General features: G+C 43.4%; 1 protein-coding gene across 1 annotated transcript; it reads left to right on the top strand.

Moving 5' to 3' along the window:
• The first annotated feature begins 2727 nt into the window (after positions 1-2727).
• Positions 2728-19429, top strand: LOC141217356 (uncharacterized). Its single transcript, XM_073665784.1, has 7 exons — positions 2728-2788; positions 13935-14084; positions 14214-14393; positions 14475-14598; positions 14682-14779; positions 14971-15061; positions 17144-19429. The coding sequence occupies exons 2-7, from the start codon at positions 14007-14009 to the stop codon at positions 18748-18750; spliced, it is 2178 nt and encodes a 725-aa protein (XP_073521885.1). The 5' UTR covers positions 2728-2788; positions 13935-14006; the 3' UTR covers positions 18751-19429.
• Positions 19430-21633: the final 2204 nt, after the last annotated feature.

Here is a 21633-nt window from a genome sequence, read left to right on the forward strand (position 1 = left end):
CTTGGCGTGCCACGGAGAAGAGTGAATGAACCAGAGGATTAAAAAAAAGGGGCGATTGGGGTGTATAGAACCATAAATTTATTAAGAAGTGGATTGTAGTGAATAAAAGTGTTTGGAATGTTAAAATATTAGTTATTAGATATTATATGAACATATAAAACACATTTTAAGCGTGAATATATAAGAGAAATAAGATACTAAAGGACTGGACATAGAAATCGCTAAGAGAGTAGCGTGGGAAAAAATCTATGCTACTGGGAAAGTCCCTCCACTGAACTTAGATGAACTCCGCATTCGGGGATAACCCAGCTGTTAGAGTGAGAGGCTGGGTGAAATTGTGACATAGCGTGGGAAAAAAATCTATGCTGCTGGGAAAGTCCCTCCGCTGAACTTAGATGAACTCCGCATTTGGGGATAACCCAGCTGTTAGAGTGAGAGGCTGGGTGAAATCGTGACATAGCGTGGGAAAAAATTATGCTGCTGGGAAAGTCCCTCCGCTGAACTTAGATGAACTCAGCATTCGGGGATAACCCAGCTGCTAGTGAGAGGCTGGGTGAAATTGTGACGTAACGTGGGAAAATTTTAGTACAAGCCTCCAAAGAAGCCGTGAAAGAGGAATAAAGACGAAATCTTCGAGCAAAATGAGTGTCAAAACAAAAAATGAAGCGGGAGCGAGTTCAATTCCCAACCGAAATAACAAATTAAGGTAAACTATTATTGAGCAAATATTAAGAGATTGTACCTTACACAAAATATAATTATTAAAAATATTTAATAAGAAATATATATATATATATATGATAAAAATGACGATTGATTTATTCAGATTTTGAATACGATTTTGGGTCAACAGCAGGGCAAATTCAATAGGGCTGATCCGGATCATGTTGTGATCAGACTATAATGGCGGGATAATCCATGGTGGACAGAACCTTTTCTTATATTCGATCTGTGAGAATTCAGTCTTTTGTGCGGTGGTAGTATCGTGAGACCCACGCATTGTTTGCCACATGGACATCATATAGATAGCAAAATTAGTTATTAACCCCTTCCCAACAAACGCCGTATGTATACTGTTCTTCGGCTCTGGTATTTCCGGTCACAGCGCGGCATCGCGCGGTGACCAAGTTAAGATGGCTGCAATCCCTGCACATAACACCCCCTGCGTCGGCGATCACTGTGATTGGCTGATCACTTCTGACCAGCTAAATCACAGCAATATTACAATAAAGTTTAAAAAAAAATCGATGTGACATTCTACGATGGGTGCGGTCTGAGACTGCACCCATCACTGTAGTCACAATAGTTGGGATGATTGTAACGTCACCTCAGCTGATTAACCCCTTTAGTGCTGTTTGGTCTGTAACTATTGTTCAGCCAATCAGCGCCAAAGGGGTTAATCTAAAATAGTAATCACCACTCTGTACGCCATCTTGACCTCAGAGTTGGCTTGTGGGATGGTTATATACTCCCCAGTGTTACCTGAGTGAAAGAAAAAAATCATTGGTGGCCAGTGCGATCCTCCTGCAATTTCCTGCCTCCTGTGCTGGGTGACTGATCTCTGATCACAGCAGTTCCCCACTCCCTGTTCCAGATCCCCCCACTCCCAATTGTATTTTTGGCGCACTTTTTTTGTGCTTTTTTTTTTATGTGCGCGGCATCCTGCACTGAGTATTTGTGCTTTTCCTATGGCCGCAGCGCCCTGATAGTATCGTACGGATCAAAGTCTGCTCCAAGGGACTTTTTCTTTTTTAGCTAGTTAGAGTAGCGGACGTCGCAGTGTAAGTGACGTGCGATTTTCTTTTAGAAAAAAAAATAGTGCAGAGTAGCTGTATAGGTAGAGAGGTAGGAGTTTTCTTTTGCAAAAAACATGTTACGGGTCCGGGTGGTGGAACATCTGTTCTGAGATACAAGAAGGGACCAGAGGGGCGTAACTAGGTGCCTACCCGGACCGACCCTGGCTACACGTCAGTACACACGCGGCTCCGCTCAGTACACCTCGTACACACGCGGCTCCGCTCCGTACACCTCGTACACGCGCGGCTCCGCTCCGTACACCTCGTACACACACGGCTCCGCTCCGTACACCTCGTACACGCGCGGCTCCGCTCCGTACACCTCGTACACACACGGCTCCGCTCCGTACACCTCGTACACGCGCGGCTCCGCTCCGTACACCTCGTACACGCGCGGCTCCGCTCCGTACACCTCGTACACGCGCGGCTCCGCTCCGTACACCTCGTACACACACGGCTCCGCTCCGTACACCTCGTATACGCGCGGCTCCGCTCCGTACACCTCGTACACGCGTGGCTCCGCTCCGTACACCTCGTACACACGCGGCTGTGCTCCGTACACCTCGTACACACGCGGCTCTGCTCCGTACACCTTGTACACACGCGGCTCCGCTCCGTACACCTCGTACACGCGCGGCTCTGCTCCGTACACCTCGTACACACGCGGCTCCGCTCCGTACACCTCGTACACACGCGGCTCCGCTCCGTACACCTCGTACACACGCGGCTCTGCTCCGTACACCTCGTACACACACGGCTCTACTCCGTACACCTCGTACACACACGGCTCTGCTACATCCCCCCTGTAAACCCCTCCTGACCCCACACATAAACTTCAGCTCATCCAGCACCATGACAACCAGCACAGCAGAGTCCTGCATCCACTGAGGCCCCTGATCATGTGACCCCTGACTCCTCCCCTCCTGTGACCTCATCACAGCTCCTGTGCGCACAGAGCAGCCATATATGTGGTGGCGGCTCTGCAGGTGGAGGTATGTGGAGACCCCATTACTGGGCGCAGGGGGCATTAACCCCTTCAGCACGGAGACTCTTTTGGGGTCTTGTGTTGCCCCTTTATAAGAATCATAAGGTTTTTGTTCTGTTTCCTGTAATAGATACATACGACCCAACTATGGAGACAGGAAGGGAGGAAACGTATTGTTCTCATAGTACAGGACCCCTTTACTGGCCCCACAGTGTAATGCCCCCATTATGCCCCTTATGCAGGATGTATGATGCCCCCACACAGTGTAATGCCCCCATTATGCCCCTTATACAGGATGTATGATGCCCCCACACAGTGTAATGCCCCCATTATGCCCCTTATGCAGGATGTATGAAGCCCCCACACAGTGTAATGCCCCCATTATACCCCTTATGCAGGATGTATGAAGCCCCCACACAGTGTAATGCCCCCATTATGCCCCTTATGCAGGATGTATGATGCCCCCCACAGTGTAATGCCCCCATTATGCCCCTTATGCAGTATGTATGATGCCCCCCACAGTGTAATGCCCCCATTATGCCCCTTATGCAGGATGTATGAAGCCCCCACACAGTGTAATGCCCCCATTATACCCCTTATGCGGTATGTATGATGCCCCCCACACAGTGTAATGCCCCCATTATGCCCCTTATGCAGGATGTATGATGCCCCCCACAGTGTAATGCCCCCATTATGCCCCTTATGCAGTATGTATGATGCCCCCCACAGTGTAATGCCCCCATTATGCCCCTTATGCAGGATGTATGATGCCCCCACACAGTGTAATGCCCCCATTATGCACCTTATGCAGGATGTATGATGCCCCCACACAGTGTAATGCCCCCATTATGCCCCTTATGCAGTATGTATGATGCCCACACACAGTGTAATGCCTCCATTATGTCCCTTATGCAGGATGTATGATGCCCCCTCACAGTGTAATGCCTCCATTATGCCCCTTATGCAGGATGTATGATGCCCCCACACAGTGTAATGCCCCCATTATGTCCCTTATGCAGGATGTATGATGCCCCCTCACAGTGTAATGCCCCCATTATGTCCCTTATGCAGGATGTATGATGCCCCCTCACAGTGTAATGCCCCCATTATGTCCCTTATGCAGGATGTATGATGCCCCCTCACAGTGTAATGCCCCCATTATGCCCCTTATGCAGGATGTATGATGCCCCCACACAGTGTAATGCCCCCATTATGCCCCTTATGCAGTATGTATGATGCCCACACACAGTGTAATGCCTCCATTATGCCCCTTATGCAGTATGTATGATGCCCCCACACAGTGTAATGCCTCCATTATGCCCCTTATGCAGTATGTATGATGCCCACACACAGTGTAATGCCCCCATTATGACCCTTATGCAGGATGTATGATGTCCCCACACAGTGTAATGCTCCCAGTAGGCCCCTTATGCAGTATGTATGATGCCCCCACACAGTGTAATGCCTCCATTATGCCCCTTATGCAGTATGTATGATCCCCACACACAGTTTAATGCCCTCATTATGCCCCTTATGCAGGATGTATGATGCCCCCATTATGCCCCTTATGTAGTATGTATGATGCCCCCACACAGTGTAATGCCCCCATTATGCCCCTTATGCAGTATGTATGATGCCCACACACAGTGTAATGCCCCCATTATGCCCCTTATGCAGGATGTATGATGCCCACACACAGTGTAATGCCCCCATTATGCCCCTTATGCAGGATGTATGATGCCCCCACACAGTGTAATGCCTCCATTATGCCCCTTATGCAGTATGTATGATGCCCACACACAGTGTAATGCCCCCATTATGCCCCTTATGCAGGATTTATGATGCCCCCACACAGTGTAATGCTCCCATTATGCCCCTTATGCAGGATGTATGATGCCCCCACACAGTGTAATGCCCCATTATGCCCCTTATGCAGTATGTATGATGCCCCCCACACAGTGTAATGCTCCCATTTTGCCCCTTATGCAGTATGTATGATGCCCCCCACACAGTGTAATGCTCCCATTTTGCCCCTTATGCAGTATGTATGATGCCCCCCACACAGTGTAATGCCCCCATTATGCCCCTTATGCAGGATGTATGATGCCCCACACAGTGTAATGGGCCCATTATGCACCTTATGCAGTATGTATGATGCCCCCACAGTGTAATGCCCCCATTATGCATCTTATGCAGTATGTATGATGCCCCCATTATGCCCCTTATGCAGTATGTATGATGCCCCCATACAGTGTAATGCCCCCATTATGCCCCTTATGCAGGATGTATGATGCCCCCACAGTGTAATGCCCCCATTATGCACCTTATGCAGTATGTATGATGCCCCCACAGTGTAATGCCCCCATTATGCCCCTAATGCACTATGTATGATGCTCCCACACAGTGTAATGCCTCCATTATGCTCATTATGCAGTATGTATGATGCCCCCACACGGTGTAATGCCCCCATTATGCCCCTTATGCCGGATGTATGATGCCCCCCACACAGTGTAATGCCCCCGTTATGCCCCTGTAATCAGTTGACCGGATGTATCGCACAGACAAGCACAAACCCTCTAACCGTATGTTATTTTATCCACTGACAATGGTGATGGTCCGGACACATATAGGCCATTATGCTCTCCGGCGTGGAACATGTAACTACTGGCATGCGCAGTCACGGGTACGATTGGCGCAGTGGTAATCAGTTTATCTTGCGTTTCAGTGTAAAGCGCGTCACTTCCGGACATGCACACTAGGGGATGGACATTATCGGACCTCTAGCTCATGAGAAGTAGCTCAAGCGCAGTACATTATTGTAGACAGACTCCATTCTATATATTCTGTGACCATTCACCTCCCGGAATGGAAATGGGCCTCCTAGTCTGGGGAGGGGTTTTGGATGAAGTGGGATATTTATACATGGACACCTGGCTATTAGGCACACTATACTGAACATCATGAATTATCATCCCTGTATCAAGTCTCCTGATGAAGCTGGTGGGGAAACACATTGAGGCGGATTATTGAAACATTCTCTGATGAGTCCATACCCTTTCTTTTATACCTTGAGATATATCTGGTTCTATTTAATGTATCAGTGTATTTTTTGATATATATCACAGTTAACTATGGCTTCTGAGGTATAGCCAGCAGTGAGCGGGGGCGCATTATCATCCCTTAAGGTGCCAACCTCTGTATGTATGTATGTATGTATGTATATAATAATCTTGTTAGTCCAGTTTTCAAAGCATATATGTAAAAAAGGTTTAAGATTTCATTTTAGAGGGGTTTTCCCACAGGATTGCCACCTACACACACAACATGGTACCATCCACCCCACCGACTACCCCACGGCTAATGAATAAATACTCACCGAGCCCCATTCTTGGTGCAGATACTAATGAACCCATTACCTATGAGATATTTACCATACAATAGTTAGCAGGGTCGTATCATCCATAGTGGCATGCTATGGTGCCCATGAATTGAGACGGCTCAGCACCGAGCAAGCTCTCCTTGCCCATCATCACAATTTCAGTGATATCCACATTCCAATGATGGGGATACTATTGAATAGAATAGTAAATCAGGGAGTTGAAATCTCCCCGATCCACCATTCATCCTTCGCCTGTGAGTCTGAGACTCCGTGCACTGCCGGCACAATGGCGTCACTACATCACACCTGTAGTAGGGAGCCTCAGTACTCACACTTCACAGACCAGAGCTGCACAACTCAGGAAAGGGGTTGGTTGAGTAATGTGTGTTGTTGCTTCTGTTTTTTTTTTATATATATATATCAGTAATTGTGGGGGCATCATACTGTGTGGGAGCCCTCATTCTGAGCTGTATGAGCACACAGGAGAACAATATCCTGGTGATGAGTCAGATAGGGATAAGTAAGTGAGAAATACAGACATTCAGTCCATCTGGTTGCAGACTTGAATTGATATGGTGTTGTGTGCCAGGAGGGAGACCTCAAATAGTATGTTCTAAAGGAAAGCAAAGATATAATGGCAGTGTGTATCTGGATTTCAGGCAGGGAGCATAGTGGAGACAAAGAGCCGGATAAGGTCCTTAACTCAGGTCAGGAGGCCAACTTAGATGGTATAGAACTTTGCCCTGAGTGGACAGTAGGCCTAATTAAAGGAGATTAAGTTAAGGAAGGATTCCTTATCATAAGCAAACAATTGTCTATACTAGAGCGGAAGCCACAGTGTTGCCAAACTGGGACACAAGTTCTCCTATGGACAACTGAAGATTCAGTGACTTAGAAAGGAGTATCTGGCCCTCATCGAATGGACTTTCACATTACTAGTGAGGAGTTTTACCGATACACAGCCAGTGAGGTCCTCACAAATCAACTGGGAGCTGAGAGTAGGTCTGAGGGACCTTAGCGACTCATCTCAACCCGTATGATCCCCACAAGTGATGATGGGCCTTCCCATAATACGCTGCTCAAAAAAATAAAGGGAACACTTTAACAGCACAATGTAACTTCAAGTCAATAACACTTCTGTGAAATCTACCTGTCCAGTCATGAAGCAACACTGATTGTGAATCAATTTCTCCTGCTGTTGTGCAAATGGAACAGACAACTGGTAGAAATGATAGGCAATTAGCAACATACCCCCTATAAAGGAGCGGTTCTGCAGGTGGTGACCACAGACCATTTCTCTGTTCTCATCCTTTTTGGCTGTTGTTTTGGTCACTTTTTCATATTGCCATTGCTCTCACCCCTAGAGATACAGTAGCATGAGGCGGTGTCTACAGTACAACCCACAGAAGTTGCTCAGGTAGTGTAGTTCATCCAGGATGGCACATCAGTGCGAGCTGTGGCAAGAAGGGTAGCTGTGTCTGTCAGCACAGTGTCCAGAGCATGGAGCAGATACCAGGAGATGTGGAGGGAGCCATAGGAGGGCAACAACCCAGCAGCAGGACTGTTACCTCCTTTGTGCAAGGAGGAACAGGAGGAGCACTGCCAGAGCCCTGCAAAATGACCTCCAGCTGGCCACAAATGTGCATGTGTCTGCACAAACGGTTAGAAACCAACTCCATGAGGGTGGTATGAGGGCCCGACGTCCACAGATGGGGGTTGTGCTCACAGCCAGCCCAACACCGTGCAGGATGCTTTGCATGTGCCACAGAACACCAGGATTGGCAAAGTCGCCACTGGCGCCCTGTGCTCCTCACAAATGAAAGCAGGTTCCCACTGAGCACATGTGACAGACGTGACAGAGTCTGGAGACGTCGTGGAGAGTGATCTGCTACCTGCAACATCCTTCAGCATAACCGGTTTGGCAGTGGATCAGTAATGGTGTGGGGTGGCATTTCGTTGGAAGGCTTCACAGCCCTCCATGTGCTCGCCAGAGGTAGCCTAACTGCCATTAGGTACCGAGATGAGATCCTCAGACCCCTTGTGAGACCATATGCTGGTGCGGTTGGCCCTGGGTTCCTCCTGATGCAGGACAATGCCAGACCTCATGTGGCTGGAGTGTGTCAGCAGTTCCTGCAAAATGAAGGCATTAACGCTATGGACTGGCCCGCCCGTTCCCCAGACCTGAATCCGATTGAGCACATCTGAGACATCATGTCTCGCTCCATCCACAACTGTCCAGGAGTTGGCGGGTGCTTTAGTCCAGGTCTGGGAGGAGATCCCACAGGAGACCATCCGCAACCTCATCAGGAGTTTGTTGAGTCCATCTCATGCTACCACGAGTGTGAAAGCACAACCAACATTCAAAAGTGACCAAAACATCAGCCAGAAAGCATTGGTACTGAGATGTGGTCTGTGGTCCCCACCTGCAGAACCACTCCTTCATTGAGTGGGTCTTGATAATTGCCAATAATTTCCATCTATTGTCTATTCCATTTCCACAACAGCATGTGAAATTGATTGTCAATCAGTGTTGCTTCCTAAGGGGACAGTTTGATTTCTCAGAAGTTTGATTTACTTGGCGTTATATTCTGTTGTTTAAGTGTTCCATTTTATTATCATTATTATTATTATTATTATTATAATAAAAATTTTCCCCTTTTGAGGTTGGGAGCTGAAGAACCTGGGAGCTATTGCTGTGGAACCTGTGATTTCTATGTACGTCGATGTGTATAGGATAATATAATAGTATAATAAAGTTGTTGTTATGGATGTGACTTAACTAACATTGTGCAGTCAGTCTGTTTTCCCTATAATGATGGATATTTCTTGTTGCTAAAACTGATATTTTTTTCACGTTTAAACTTTTTTTTTATCCCCTTAACGACCGTCGTTATTCATTAAAACGACTGTCGTTAAGGGGCCTTTTTAAAACTGCAATAGGGAATAAGTGAATATTGGCGCCTGGAGGTGGCAATTCCCGCTGATATCAGCTGTATGTGCTTCTGACACCCTGTAGTATCAGCCTAAGACAGTTTTAATCCTTAAATATTCAATCGTGACAGCAGTATTTAAGTTGTTACAAGGGGGTCACAAGACCCCTTTTGTAACCATCGGACCCCCGTGATGAGAATTGCGGGTCCCGATGGTTACCATGGTACATTGAGATCATGTGATGACCCCAGGGCCTGTGAGATCTAGCTATAAGATGACTACTTAACAGAATTGGGGGACGTTACCCCAATACCAGTATCAGCAGCAGACCCCCCCTCCCCCATAACAGTGCATCATGACCACATTTTTTGCTTAATTTTTTATTTTTATTTCCCTCCTCTAAAACCTAGGTGCGTCTTATGGTTCGGTGCGTCTTATAGTCTGAAAAATATGGTATTCTAGCAAAATTTGTGCTCCAAAAGCCAAATAGCGCTCCTTCCTTCTCAGCCTTGACGTGTGGCCTAAAAGTAATTTCTGATGACATATGGGGCATCACCGCGTTCAGAAGTAATTGTACAATAAATTATGGGGTCCAGTTTCACCTATTAATCCTTGAGTACCTGAAAATTTGTAGCAAATACAATAATTACATTTTTACCACTAAAATTTCATATTTCCATGTTTCAGTGTTATAATATTCTGTGAGGCACCTATGAGTTCAAAATACTCACTAAACCCCAAGATGAATTCCTTAGGCAGTGAAGTTTCAAATATGGGGTCACGTCAGGGGGTTTCTGCTATTTTTGCATGTCAGGGGTTCTCCAAATGCTACATGGCATTCACAATTTATTCCAGACAAATAGCACTCTTTCCTTTCCTAGCCCTGACATGTGCACAAACTGAAGTTTTTGACCACATATGCAGTATCATCGCATTCGGAATAAATTACATAACAAATTATGGGATCCATTTTCACCTATTATCCATCGTGAAAATTACAGATTTGGGGCTAAAACAATATTTTCGTGAGAAAAATTAAAATTTTCTATATGACGACCTAATGTTATCAATTTCTGTGTAATACCTGTGGGTTCAAAATGCTCACTATACCCCTGGATAAAATCTTTGAGGGTTGTAGTTTCCAAAATGGGGTTACTTGTTGGGCGTTTCCACTGTTTAGGCACATCAGGGGATCTCCAAACGCGAAATGACACCCGCAGACTATTCCATTAAAGTCTGCGTTCCAAAACGTCACTCCTTCCTTTCTGAGCCCTGCCATGCTCCCAAATAATAGTTTTCCTCTATATATAGGGGGTATCAGCGTACTCAGGGGAGATTGAACAACAAATTTTGGGCTTCAATTTCTCCTGTTATCTTTGTGAAAACAAAAAATTTGGGGCTACAATTACATTTTTGTAGAAAAAATATATTTTTTTATTTTACCTGCTCTACTTTCTAAACTTCTATGAAGCACCTGGGGGTTCAGTGTGTTCACCACATACAGTACAGACCAACAGTTTGGACACACCTTCTCATTTAAAGATTTTTCTGTATTTTCATGACTTTGAAAATTGTACATTCACACTGAAGGCATCAAAACTATGAATTAACACATGTGGAATTATATACTTAACAAAAAAATGTGAAACAACTGAAAATATGTCTTATATTCTAGGTTCTTCAAAGTAGCCACCTTTTGCTTTGATGACTGCTTTGCACACTCTTTGCATTCTCTTGATGAGCTTCAAGAGGTAGTCACCGGAAATGGTTTTCACTTCACAGGTGTGCCCTGTCTGGTTTAATAAGTGGGATTTCTTGCCTTATAAATGGGGTTGGGATCATCAGTTGTGTTGTGCAGAAGTCAGGTGGACACACCGCTGATAGTCCTACTGAATAGACTGTTAGCTGCTTTTTTCTTGCCATAATACAAATTCTAAGTAAAGAAAAACGAGTGGCCATCATTACTTTAAGAAATGAAGGTCAGTCAGTCCGAAAAATTGGGCAAGCTTTGAAAGTGTCCCCAAGTGCAGTTGCAAAAACCATCAAGCGCTACAAAGAAACTGGCTCACATGAGGACCGCCCCAGGAAAGGAAGACCGAGAGTCACCTCTGCTTCTGAGGATAAGTTTATCCGAGTCACCAGCCTCAGAAATCGCAGGTTAACAGCAGCTCAGATTACAGACAAGGTCAATGCCACACAGAGTTCTAGCAGCAGACACATCTCTACAACAACTGTTAAGAGGAGACTTTGTGCAGCAGGCCTTCATGGTAAAATAGCTGCTAGGAAACAGTGTAATGGCTATTTGACCAAGAAGGAGAGTCATGGGGTGCTACGCCAGATGACCTGGCCTCCACAGTCACCAGACCTGAACCCAATCGAGGTGGGCTGGACCGCAGAGTGAAGGCAAAAGGGCCAACAAGTGCTAAGCATCTCTGGGAACTCCTTCAAGATTGTTGGAAGACCATTTCCGGTGACTACCTCTTGAAGCTCATCAAGAGAATGCCAAGAGTGTGCAAAGCAGTCATCAAAGCAAAAGGTGGCTACTTTGAAGAACCTAGAATGTAAGACATATTTTCAGTTGTTTCACACTTTTTTGTTAAGTATATATTTCCACATGTGTTAATTCATAGTTTTGATGCCTTCAGTGTGAATTTACAATTTTCATAGTCATGAAAATACAGAAAAATCTTTAAATGAGAAGGTGTGTCCAAACTTTTGGTCTGTACTGTTATCTAGATACATTCCTTGAGGGGTGTAGTTTCCAAAATGGGGGCACTTATGGGGGGGGGAGGTTTCCACTATTTAGGCACATCAAAGGCTCTCCAAACGCAACATGGTGTCCGCTCTTATTTCCAGCCAGTTTTGCTTTCAAAAATTCAAACAATGCTCCTTCCCTTCCAAGCCCTGCAGTGCACCTAAACAGTGGTTTTCCCCCACATATGGGATGTCGGCATGCTGAGGAGAAATTGCACAACACATTTTGTGGTCCATTTTCTATTGTTACCCTTGTAAAAATAAAAACAAAATTAGGTCTGAAGTAAAATTTTTGTGAAAAAAGTTAAATGGTTATTTTTTCCTTCCACGTTGCTTCAGTTCCTGTGAAGCACGTGATATAACTCTCTCTGATTTAAGGGCATAAGAATTCAAAGTTTGAAAATTGCAAAATTTTCAAAATTTTCGCCAAATTTCCATTTTTTTTCCACAAATAAATGTAAGTCATATCGAATAAATTTGACCACTATCGTGAAGTACAATATGCCGCTAAAAACAATCTTCGAAACAGTAAGATCCGTTGAAGCGTTCCAGAGATATTGCCTCATAAAGTGACACTGGTCAGAATTGTAAAATTTGGCTTGGTCATTAAGGTCAAAATTTGCTCCATTACTAAGGGGTTAAACAACTCTCTTTAGTGCGATCATAAAACATACACGCCTCTGATTGCTCAGATGATGCACTGTACTACTGTAGTGCCGTGTATTATCACTGCTTGTCATGTAATACTAACGGCCCCATACACATGAGATAAGTGTTGGCTGAACAGTCATTTGGCAGATGGCTGTCTCTCCCAACTCCCCCATACACAAATATTCCAGCTTTCCTGTGATGTGTATGAGCGAGTCACCACCAGACTCCTCTAGCGGAGGATTATCTACAGGAAAAATAAATGGATTAGCCTCTGAAATTCAGGATGCCAGACCCTTCTCTGCCCTGACATCATCTGTCGGGAGGCCCCCAAATACATTATATAGTCGGCCAAACCCCCTGAAATCAGTGCTTTCATGCAACTTTAGTCTAATATGTATGGGGAGCATTAAAAACTAACTTATTGGATGTTGCCTCTGGCCCAGCCTAATAGACTTTTGTACATTGCAGGCCCAAACACCATTATTGGCCATTTAAGTATCGAAGTAACTAGGCTGCCCCACACTATCGAGTACTTGGGGGGAGGAGGGGCATTGAGCCGAACTCTTGTCAAACCTTCTTAGATGCCATGTTTGCTTTTGACAGCAGCAAGTGGTTAGACTGCCAGGGTTGGTGTAGCAGTCGTACCTGTGCCATCCCTGTGGTGTACATTTATGTTCTGGTGCCCAAAAGAGTTACTTTTTAACATGTTAAACATTTGTTTTAAAAGAAATTAACAAAATGTGTCTTGTGCTTTTTGCATGTTTTTTTTCTTATTACAAGAATTGTTGGTGCCAATTTTCTTTTGAAACATTTTAATATCTGCTTTTTTATGGAGTTTTTCTTGTAATATAGGAAAGCCTAAGGCCAGAAATAAGCCCCACAAAACACTGTCCATGGAGACTTTGGTATCAAATAGCTCCTGTCTTTGTGTTCTTACAAACAAGCTTTTATAAAAGCCTCAAAGTCTATGTGTGAATCAGACCTGAGATCTAACGTGATAGAAGATGACAGTCCGGTGAAGACGGTAAACCTAGACGGCCGGTGGTGATGTAGTCAGTGACGGACTCTGGCCAAATACGTTTATAGAGCCGTAGTAGAAGATGAAGATTTCGTCCTCATCATGAAGTAGCTATTCCTCATGTCACGTGTAATGAATATCTCCTGCAGTATTGATAATACCGATTCCAGTGTCGGTAAATGAGATGAGAATTAGCAATAAGGAAGATGAGTCTATGAGAAAGGTATTCACCTGCAGATTCCGAGGAAGAAACTGCTTGTTGTCTGTGGCCTTAAATATATAGGTTTTATTAGTAGATGTAAAGAAGAAAATTAGATACTGTAAACATAAATTTCCTCAAATGTTTCCCATATTATCTCCAGTAATTTTATTATTACACAGGATTTTTATGACGTTACATCCGCTCATTTTCTCATTCAGGTCTCTACAATTTCGGATCCTCTCAGTGAAGATCTTCTATATAAGAGAATTTTCCTGATTTACCCATCAAGGATGGATATGGACAGAGACAAGATGGCGGAGAGGATATTACACCTCACCCTAGAGATCCTCTTCCGTCTTACTGGAGAGGTGAGAGATTCTGGTGACGTCACATTACATCATTCTTATCTATGGGAATAACAGATGGACAGAACTGGAGAGGTGAGGACGCTGGAAATGTCTGGAGTGAGATTTATGAATGTGTCTCTCCATAACCAGGATTACACAGTAGTGAAGAAGACCTCTAGTGAGCGCTATCAGGACCCTTTGTCTGAGGGATGGGGAAAAACCCTGAGCCCAATCACGGAGCTTCCACCTCACCACCTGATACATGAGGACATCAATGACCAGAAGATCCTAGATCTCACCTACAAGATGATTGAGTTGCTGACTGGAGAGGTGACACTGTTAGGATCTGGGACATTTTATAGTAAAGCTATGAAGGGATCGGGGGGATAACTCTATCATTGTATGTGTCAGTTTCCTCTAAGGTGTCAGGATGTTTGCGTCTATTTCTCCATGGAGGAGTGGGAATATTTAGAAGGACACAGAGATCTGTACAAGGACATCATGATGGAGGTTCCCCAGCCCCTCACATCACCAGGTAATAGACAGGACTGAATACACACGGCCTATAATTATCTTTATGTGAAGAATGAATTCAGTCCCTGTATGTGTTTTTTCCAGATCTATCCAGTAAGAGGACAACACCAGAGAGATGTCCCCGTCCTCTTCTTCCACAGGACTGTAAACAAGAAGATCCCAATGTTCCTCAGGATCATCAGGTAGATGGAGAGAAGGTGTCATGAGATCTCCCCTATGATGTGTAGACGGCTGTGAAGGTCTTGTGCTCAGTCTTGCTTCATCCACCAGTATTATATGGTTCATACTTGTGTAATGAGAATGGTCGAGATGGCAGGATTAGAGCTGATCATATATGTGACTTCTCCATCTGTCTGTACAATATTTGTTTCAGGGTGAAGATCTGACCCATATTAATACTACAGAGACATATGTGAAGGGTGATGAGCGATGTAAAGAGGAGATTCCTACATATGACTACCCAGGTGAGTAGTAACCACTAAATGCAGAGAAGTCACAGATTCTTCTCAGTCACCGGCTGTGGCTGGTTTACCGGTCATGTAGTCCAGCTGTATCACAATCGTGTGATCACCATTTTACATCTATACCAAAACATTCTCCTTCACCAAAAACTGTTCAAATCACTTAGGACATTGAAACCCCTTTTCTATAGAACTTAAAACCTGGAAGATCCACCTACCAACTGAAATTAGAAGATCCTGACTCTTACCTGCCCAGATCTGTAAACTACCAATCCAAATAACAGCGTTTGTAGAAAGTGCTGACAAGTTATAAAATCACTTGTAGACAAATATCATGATGAGCCTATGAGAGAAAGCGAAGGGTAATGATGCTGTTGGCTTCCTATAACCCTGATATCTTATTAGATGAATCTACCGTCTCTCCCTTCTGTGCCGCTGAATGTCCTCATATGCTCCCTACAAGACCAGGTCCAGTCTTTATGACTAAACCTCACTTTTATGATTGACAACATTAAATGTGCAGTGAGGGCCAAGTGTGAATTTCTGTACAGTAACAGCAGTTTCCCTTTATCCTGACTTTTCAATTTCTTTTTAAACCAAATAACTTCAAAAGGAATTGCGATAAAGTATACAAAAAACATTACACCTGTGCCTTGATATATCTCTAAGCTGTGCGTGGCTGATGGCTGTAATATACATTTCTTCATGTCTGCCGGCGATATGTTGGCATGATGTGAGCCTTGATTTCATGGATTCACTCCACGTCATAAACTATATCTATCCTAAAGAATTCAGATACAATCTATCCTGAAATGGGGAGCACTAATACTTTATCTACTCTTCTGGTCAGGACTCATAGTAGCTCCAATGGTCCACCATAAATAAGTGCAACTCGGATTTAGTGTTGGAGTTCTCCTACCAAACATATCTTCTTGTTGGGGATGTAACTTGTTTTTTTTATTCTGTCTTGTTTTTTACAGGTTCATTCTATGATAGTTTGATTGTGGTGGGTTCGGCCTGCCTCATTTATGTGAGTTTGTAACTCCCCTGTAGTCTTTAAAAAAAAAAAGGTCTCCATTGTCTCTTCCAAATGCCCGAGATCTAAATTTAAGACACCTCAGCTCTGCACTATTATAAAAAGTTCTCATTAAATCTATAATTTTTTTTGAAACTCATCTGACAGAAAATATTGACCCTTATTATAGTTTAAATTGCCAGAAGCTACCAAGAAACATACTCTAATTACCCCAGAGAGATTTCACCACTAGTTACTCTCTTTTTTTTTTTTTTTTGATCTTTTCATTAGGTGTGTTATTGTCTATAGTCAAAGTTTTGCCCATCACCCTTTAACCCCTCTACATGGATCTGTTCTTGCACAAATAGACCCCTAGGTTTGGGCTACAGTGTTGCCTGCTGTTCTGTGGTGTGAGATGACAAGAAGAATAGTCAGGTGGCCGGATCAGAACCAGGAGGGCAGAGAAAATACAAAATCAGAAGACACAATAGTAGTCAGTAAACCGACCGGGATCACGAGAAGAAACTAAGAAGAAAAAACTCAATGCGGGAGCTGAACACAGAGGACTTAACCAGCAGAGAACAAGGCTGTATCTGGCAGCTTCCGGCATTATGCATGAGCTTTAGTAGGGTGTGGTGCTTTCCATTTGAGTTAAGCAGGAAGCATATTTGACTTTGGAAGAGCGGATTTTGCTGGATTAGTTTATGGAAGCCATGTTTCTTTTCAAGAGCCTTTGAGCCACTAATGATGTGGAAACCTCTGTTCTTCCATTGACAGATGGTGGAGCTGAGTGGGAGCTTGATTTTTTGTGAGATGAGTAGAAATTTTTATTGGTATCATTTTTGCATATTTCATATTTGGGAGGCAGAATGAACAAACAGTTGAACACCACGCTCTACTAGTTCATGCTATGAGGTTTTCTATTAGACTGTGAACTGTCATTGTCTTGGTGAATAATTCAATATTTTTTCATAACTTGCCATTTGTACCAACAGTTTAAATAGAAATGTTCAAAATTATAAATTTCAAGAATATTTTATTCAAATATAATATTTTTTTTTACTTAGCAGATGACTGTACCAGGAGATCAGAAGGACAGCCGACATCTTCAATTTTAAAATCAGATGAACTTGAGATCCCACAGGATACAATTGAAGGAAATTCCATTACCCCAGATATACCATCATCCCTTCACAGCAAAGATGTGTCATCTGATCCTTTGAAACAGATCCTGTCTTCTGATTCATTACCGACTACTAAGGAAAATCAAAGTCACAAAATAAGCATTAAAAAACTAACTGCTCCTAAAGCTAAAAAGTCATTTTCACAGTCAGAAGATGGAAATAGTTTTCCCGTCAAAAAGTTTTTTCTCAAACATCAAGAAATTGACACAGCAAAGAATAGATTTTCTTGTTCCAAATGTATGAACTGTTTTAACAAGAAATCAAGTCTTCTTAGTCACCAGAGAACTCACAAAGGGGATAAGCCTTTTTCATGTTCAGAATGTGGGAAATGTTTTAACCAGAAATCAGCTGCTGTTATACATCAAAGAACTCACACAGGGGAGAAGGCTTTTTCCTGTTCAGAATGTGGGAAATGTTTTAACCGGAAATGGAATCTTGTTATACACCAAAGAACTCACACAGGGAAGATGCCTTTTTCATGTTCAGAATGTGGGAAATTTTTTAACCAGAAATCAAATCTTCTTAGTCACCAGAGAACTCACACAGGGGAGAAGCTTTTTTCATGTTCAGAATGTGGGAAATGTTTTAACCACAAATCATCTCTTGTTACACATCAAAGGACTCACACAGGGGAGAAGGCTTTTTCCTGTTCAGAATGTGGGAAATGTTTTAACCAGAAATCATCTCTTGTTACACATCAAAGGACTCACACAGGGGAGAAGGCTTTTTCCTGTTCAGAATGTGGGAAATGTTTTAACCAGAAATCATCTCTTGTTACACATCAAAGGACTCACACAGGGGAGAAGGCTTTTTCCTGTTCAGAATGTGGGAAATGTTTTAACCGGAAATGGAATCTTGTTATACACCAAAGAACCCACACAGGGAAGATGCCTTTTTCATGTTCAGAATGTGGGAAATGTTTTAACCAGAAATCAAATCTTCTTAGTCACCAGAGAACTCACACAGGGGAGAAGCTTTTTTCCTGTTCAGAATGTGGGAAATGTTTTAACCAGAAATCATCTCTTGTTACACATCAAAGGACTCACACAGGGGAGAAGGCTTTTTCCTGTTCAGAATGTGGGAAATGTTTTAACCAGAAATCATCTCTTGTTACACATCAAAGGACTCACACAGGGGAGAAGGCTTTTTCCTGTTCAGAATGTGGGAAATGTTTTAACAAGAAATCATCTCTTGTTACACATCAAAGGACTCATACAGGGGAGAAGGCTTTTTCCTGTTCAGAATGTGGGAAATGTTTTAATACGAAATCAAATCTTCTTAGTCACCAGAGAACTCACACAGGAGAGCTTTTTTCATGTTCAAAATGTGGGAAATGTTTTAACCAGAAATCATCTCTTGTTACACATCAAAGGACTCACACAGGGGAGAAGCCTTTTTCCTGTTCAGAATGTGGGAAATGTTTTAACCGGAAATGGAATCTTGTTATACACCAGAGAAGTCACACAGGGGAGAAGCATTTTTTATATCCTTAATGTGGAAAATGTTTTACTTGAAAATACACACTTTTAGCAAGAAAAAATCTTGCTACTAAGGGAGTGTGTCCAATAGACTGGAAGTAGCTTCCTATGACTGAGAACAAGGAGACAGTGTCCTTCCTGATCAGTGAGAGAACTGCTCTCTCCTCCAGCCCCACACTTATCTAACGGATTGGTGCAGAGCAGGAGAGGAAGGTACCGGGACCTGTACAGAGGCTGCACGTCCTGACTGAGCTGCTGAAGAACCTTTCACCCGACTAGCTCAAGGACCTTTCAGATCACGTAACACTGTTTTACATAACATTTAAATCTATCAGGTTTCATTATGAACTGAGCCATTTCTTAATGAGTTTGACCTCCTGAATTCAAACTGTACAATGAATTTTCCTTTTACTGCTACATATAATTAACGATAAAAAGTTTCAGTACTTTCAAACATTATTTTTGTAAATATACAGATGCGGAATATTTTGTTATGTCAACTTTCTGATAGAGTTGTGCTCAAAAGTTTACATACCCAGGCCAAATTTTTACTTTCTCCACTCATGGTTATTGGTGGGTGAAGCCATTTATTGTCAAACTACTGTGTTTTCTCTTTTTAAATCATAATGACAACCAAAAACATCCAAATGACCCTGATCAAAAGTTCACATACCCTGGTGATTTTGGCCTGATAACATGCACAGAATTTGACACAAATGGGTTTGAATGGCTACTAAAGGTAACATCCTCACCTGTGACCTGTTTGCTTGTAATCAGTGTGTGTGCATAAAAGTTGAATGAGTTTCTGGGATCCATACTGACTCTTGCATCTTTTATCCAGCTACTGCTGTTTCTGGATTGTGAGTCATGGGGAAAGCAAAAGAATTGTCAATGGATCTACGGGAAAAGGTAGTTGAATTGTATAACACAAGAAAGGGATACAAAAAGATACCCAAGGAATTGATAATGCCAGTCAGCAGCGTTGAAACTGTGATTAACAAATGAAAAATCAGGGGCTCTGTAAAAACCAAACCACGGTCAGGTAGACCAACAACTTTTTGGCCACAACCATAAACCTTACATTTGGAGAGAGGTCAACCAGGCCTATGATACAAGAAACACCATTCCTACTGTAAAACACGTAGGTGGATTGCTGATGTTTGAGCTACAAAGGCACTGGAAACTTAGTAAAAGTTGAAAGAAAGATGAATGCAGCACGTTATCAGTAGTGATGAGTAAGCACTAAAATGCTCGAGTACTCGTTGTTCGAGTCGGGCAAATTGGAATGCTTGAGTGCTCGGTCCGAGTAACGAGCCCAATATAAGTCTATGGGAAACTCAAGCATTTTTCTGGCGGCACCACCCTCCACACCCCCCCCCCCCCTCCCGGCGATCTGCAGAGGTCCTAAAAAATTCCAAAATCGATGGGAGCAGTGCTCAATTGTCATGGGAACATAATGGGGAAGACCCCTGGAAGTTTTGTCCGAGTATTACGCTACTTTTATGGACTCACAATGAAACATACAAAAAGGAAACCAAAATGGAATTTCCTGGGAAATTGTATATAAGGCAAAATAAATAACCAAAAGCAAAAATGCTCCTCCACACCTTGAGCTATGTTCATACGTAGCGTTTTTGATGCGTTTTTGCACTTTTGTATTGCTATCAACAGTGACAAATACATTCACCGTGAAATGTCATTTTAAAATTTTACAACCTTATCTGGCCAAGTGGTGTGTGACACATCATCAGACATCCTGTTTCATTTATGAAGGAGGTACTCAGAAAGTCACAAAGCCTATTTTTATAGAGCCATCAGGCGCCCCTTACTATTATTAAAGGGCCAGTAGCCGTTCCTCGCTATTGTTGGAGAGACATCAGCTGGCTATGCTTTATTAACAAGAGGGTCTCCTATACTGTTATTGCGTATGCAGTGACTGCAAGGGCTGCCAAAAATTTTGACGCAACCATACCCCCTTGAAGAGACATAGAGGAGGGTCTCAGTAACAAAAAATGTTCCCATTATAAAGGAGCGGGTCTCCTATAGTGAAAATGTCCATGCTGTGACTGCAAAGGCTGTGAAAAATTGAGAAAAACCCCACTAACAATTTAAAAACACACAGAGCAGGGCCACAGTAACGGCATGTTCTCATTAGAAAGGAGTGGGTCTGCTATCCAGTTACAGGGTATACAGTGAGTCCAACGGCTGCCAAAATTTGGCAAAAACCCCACTAACAATTTAAAGACATATAGAGCTGGGCCACAGTAACAGCATGTTCCCAGTACAAAGAAGAGGGTCTGCTATACAGTTATAGGGTATGCAGTGAGTACAACAGCTGTGAAAAATTTGGAAGAACTCCAATGCCCCTTGCAGGAGACGTAGAGGTCGGAGGGCCTCATTAAAGCAATATCCCCATTATTAGGAAGTGGGTCTCCCATACTGGTTGCCTATGCAGTGAATGCAACGGCTGCCAAACATTTGGTGGAACTCCAATGCCCCTTACAAGAGATGTAGATATGGCAGTGGAGGATGAGGAGAAGGAGGAACACAAGAGCAAATAGACAAAATCAGGAAGCGTATACCCAATGTCTGGGTGTGAAGACAATGAAGGAGGGACTCAAAGTCACAAAGCCTATTTTTATAGGGCCATCCGGCAGCCCTTACTATTCTTAAAGGGCCAGCAGCCGTTCCTCGCTATTGTTAGAGAGCCATCAGCTGGCTATGCTTTATTAACAAGTTGCTCTCCTATACTGTTATTGCATATGCAGTGACAGCAAAGGGCTACCAAAAAATTTGACGCAACCCTATACCCCTTTGAAGAGACATAGAGGAGGGTCTCAGGGAAGGTCAACAATTTAAAAACACATAGAGCTGGGCCACAGTAATGCCATGTTCCCA

This window comes from Phyllobates terribilis, unplaced genomic scaffold, assembly GCF_046119375.1.
Source record: "Phyllobates terribilis strain yellow unplaced genomic scaffold, ASM4611937v1 Scaffold_238__1_contigs__length_3037890, whole genome shotgun sequence".
Classification (NCBI taxonomy): domain Eukaryota; kingdom Metazoa; phylum Chordata; class Amphibia; order Anura; family Dendrobatidae; genus Phyllobates; species Phyllobates terribilis.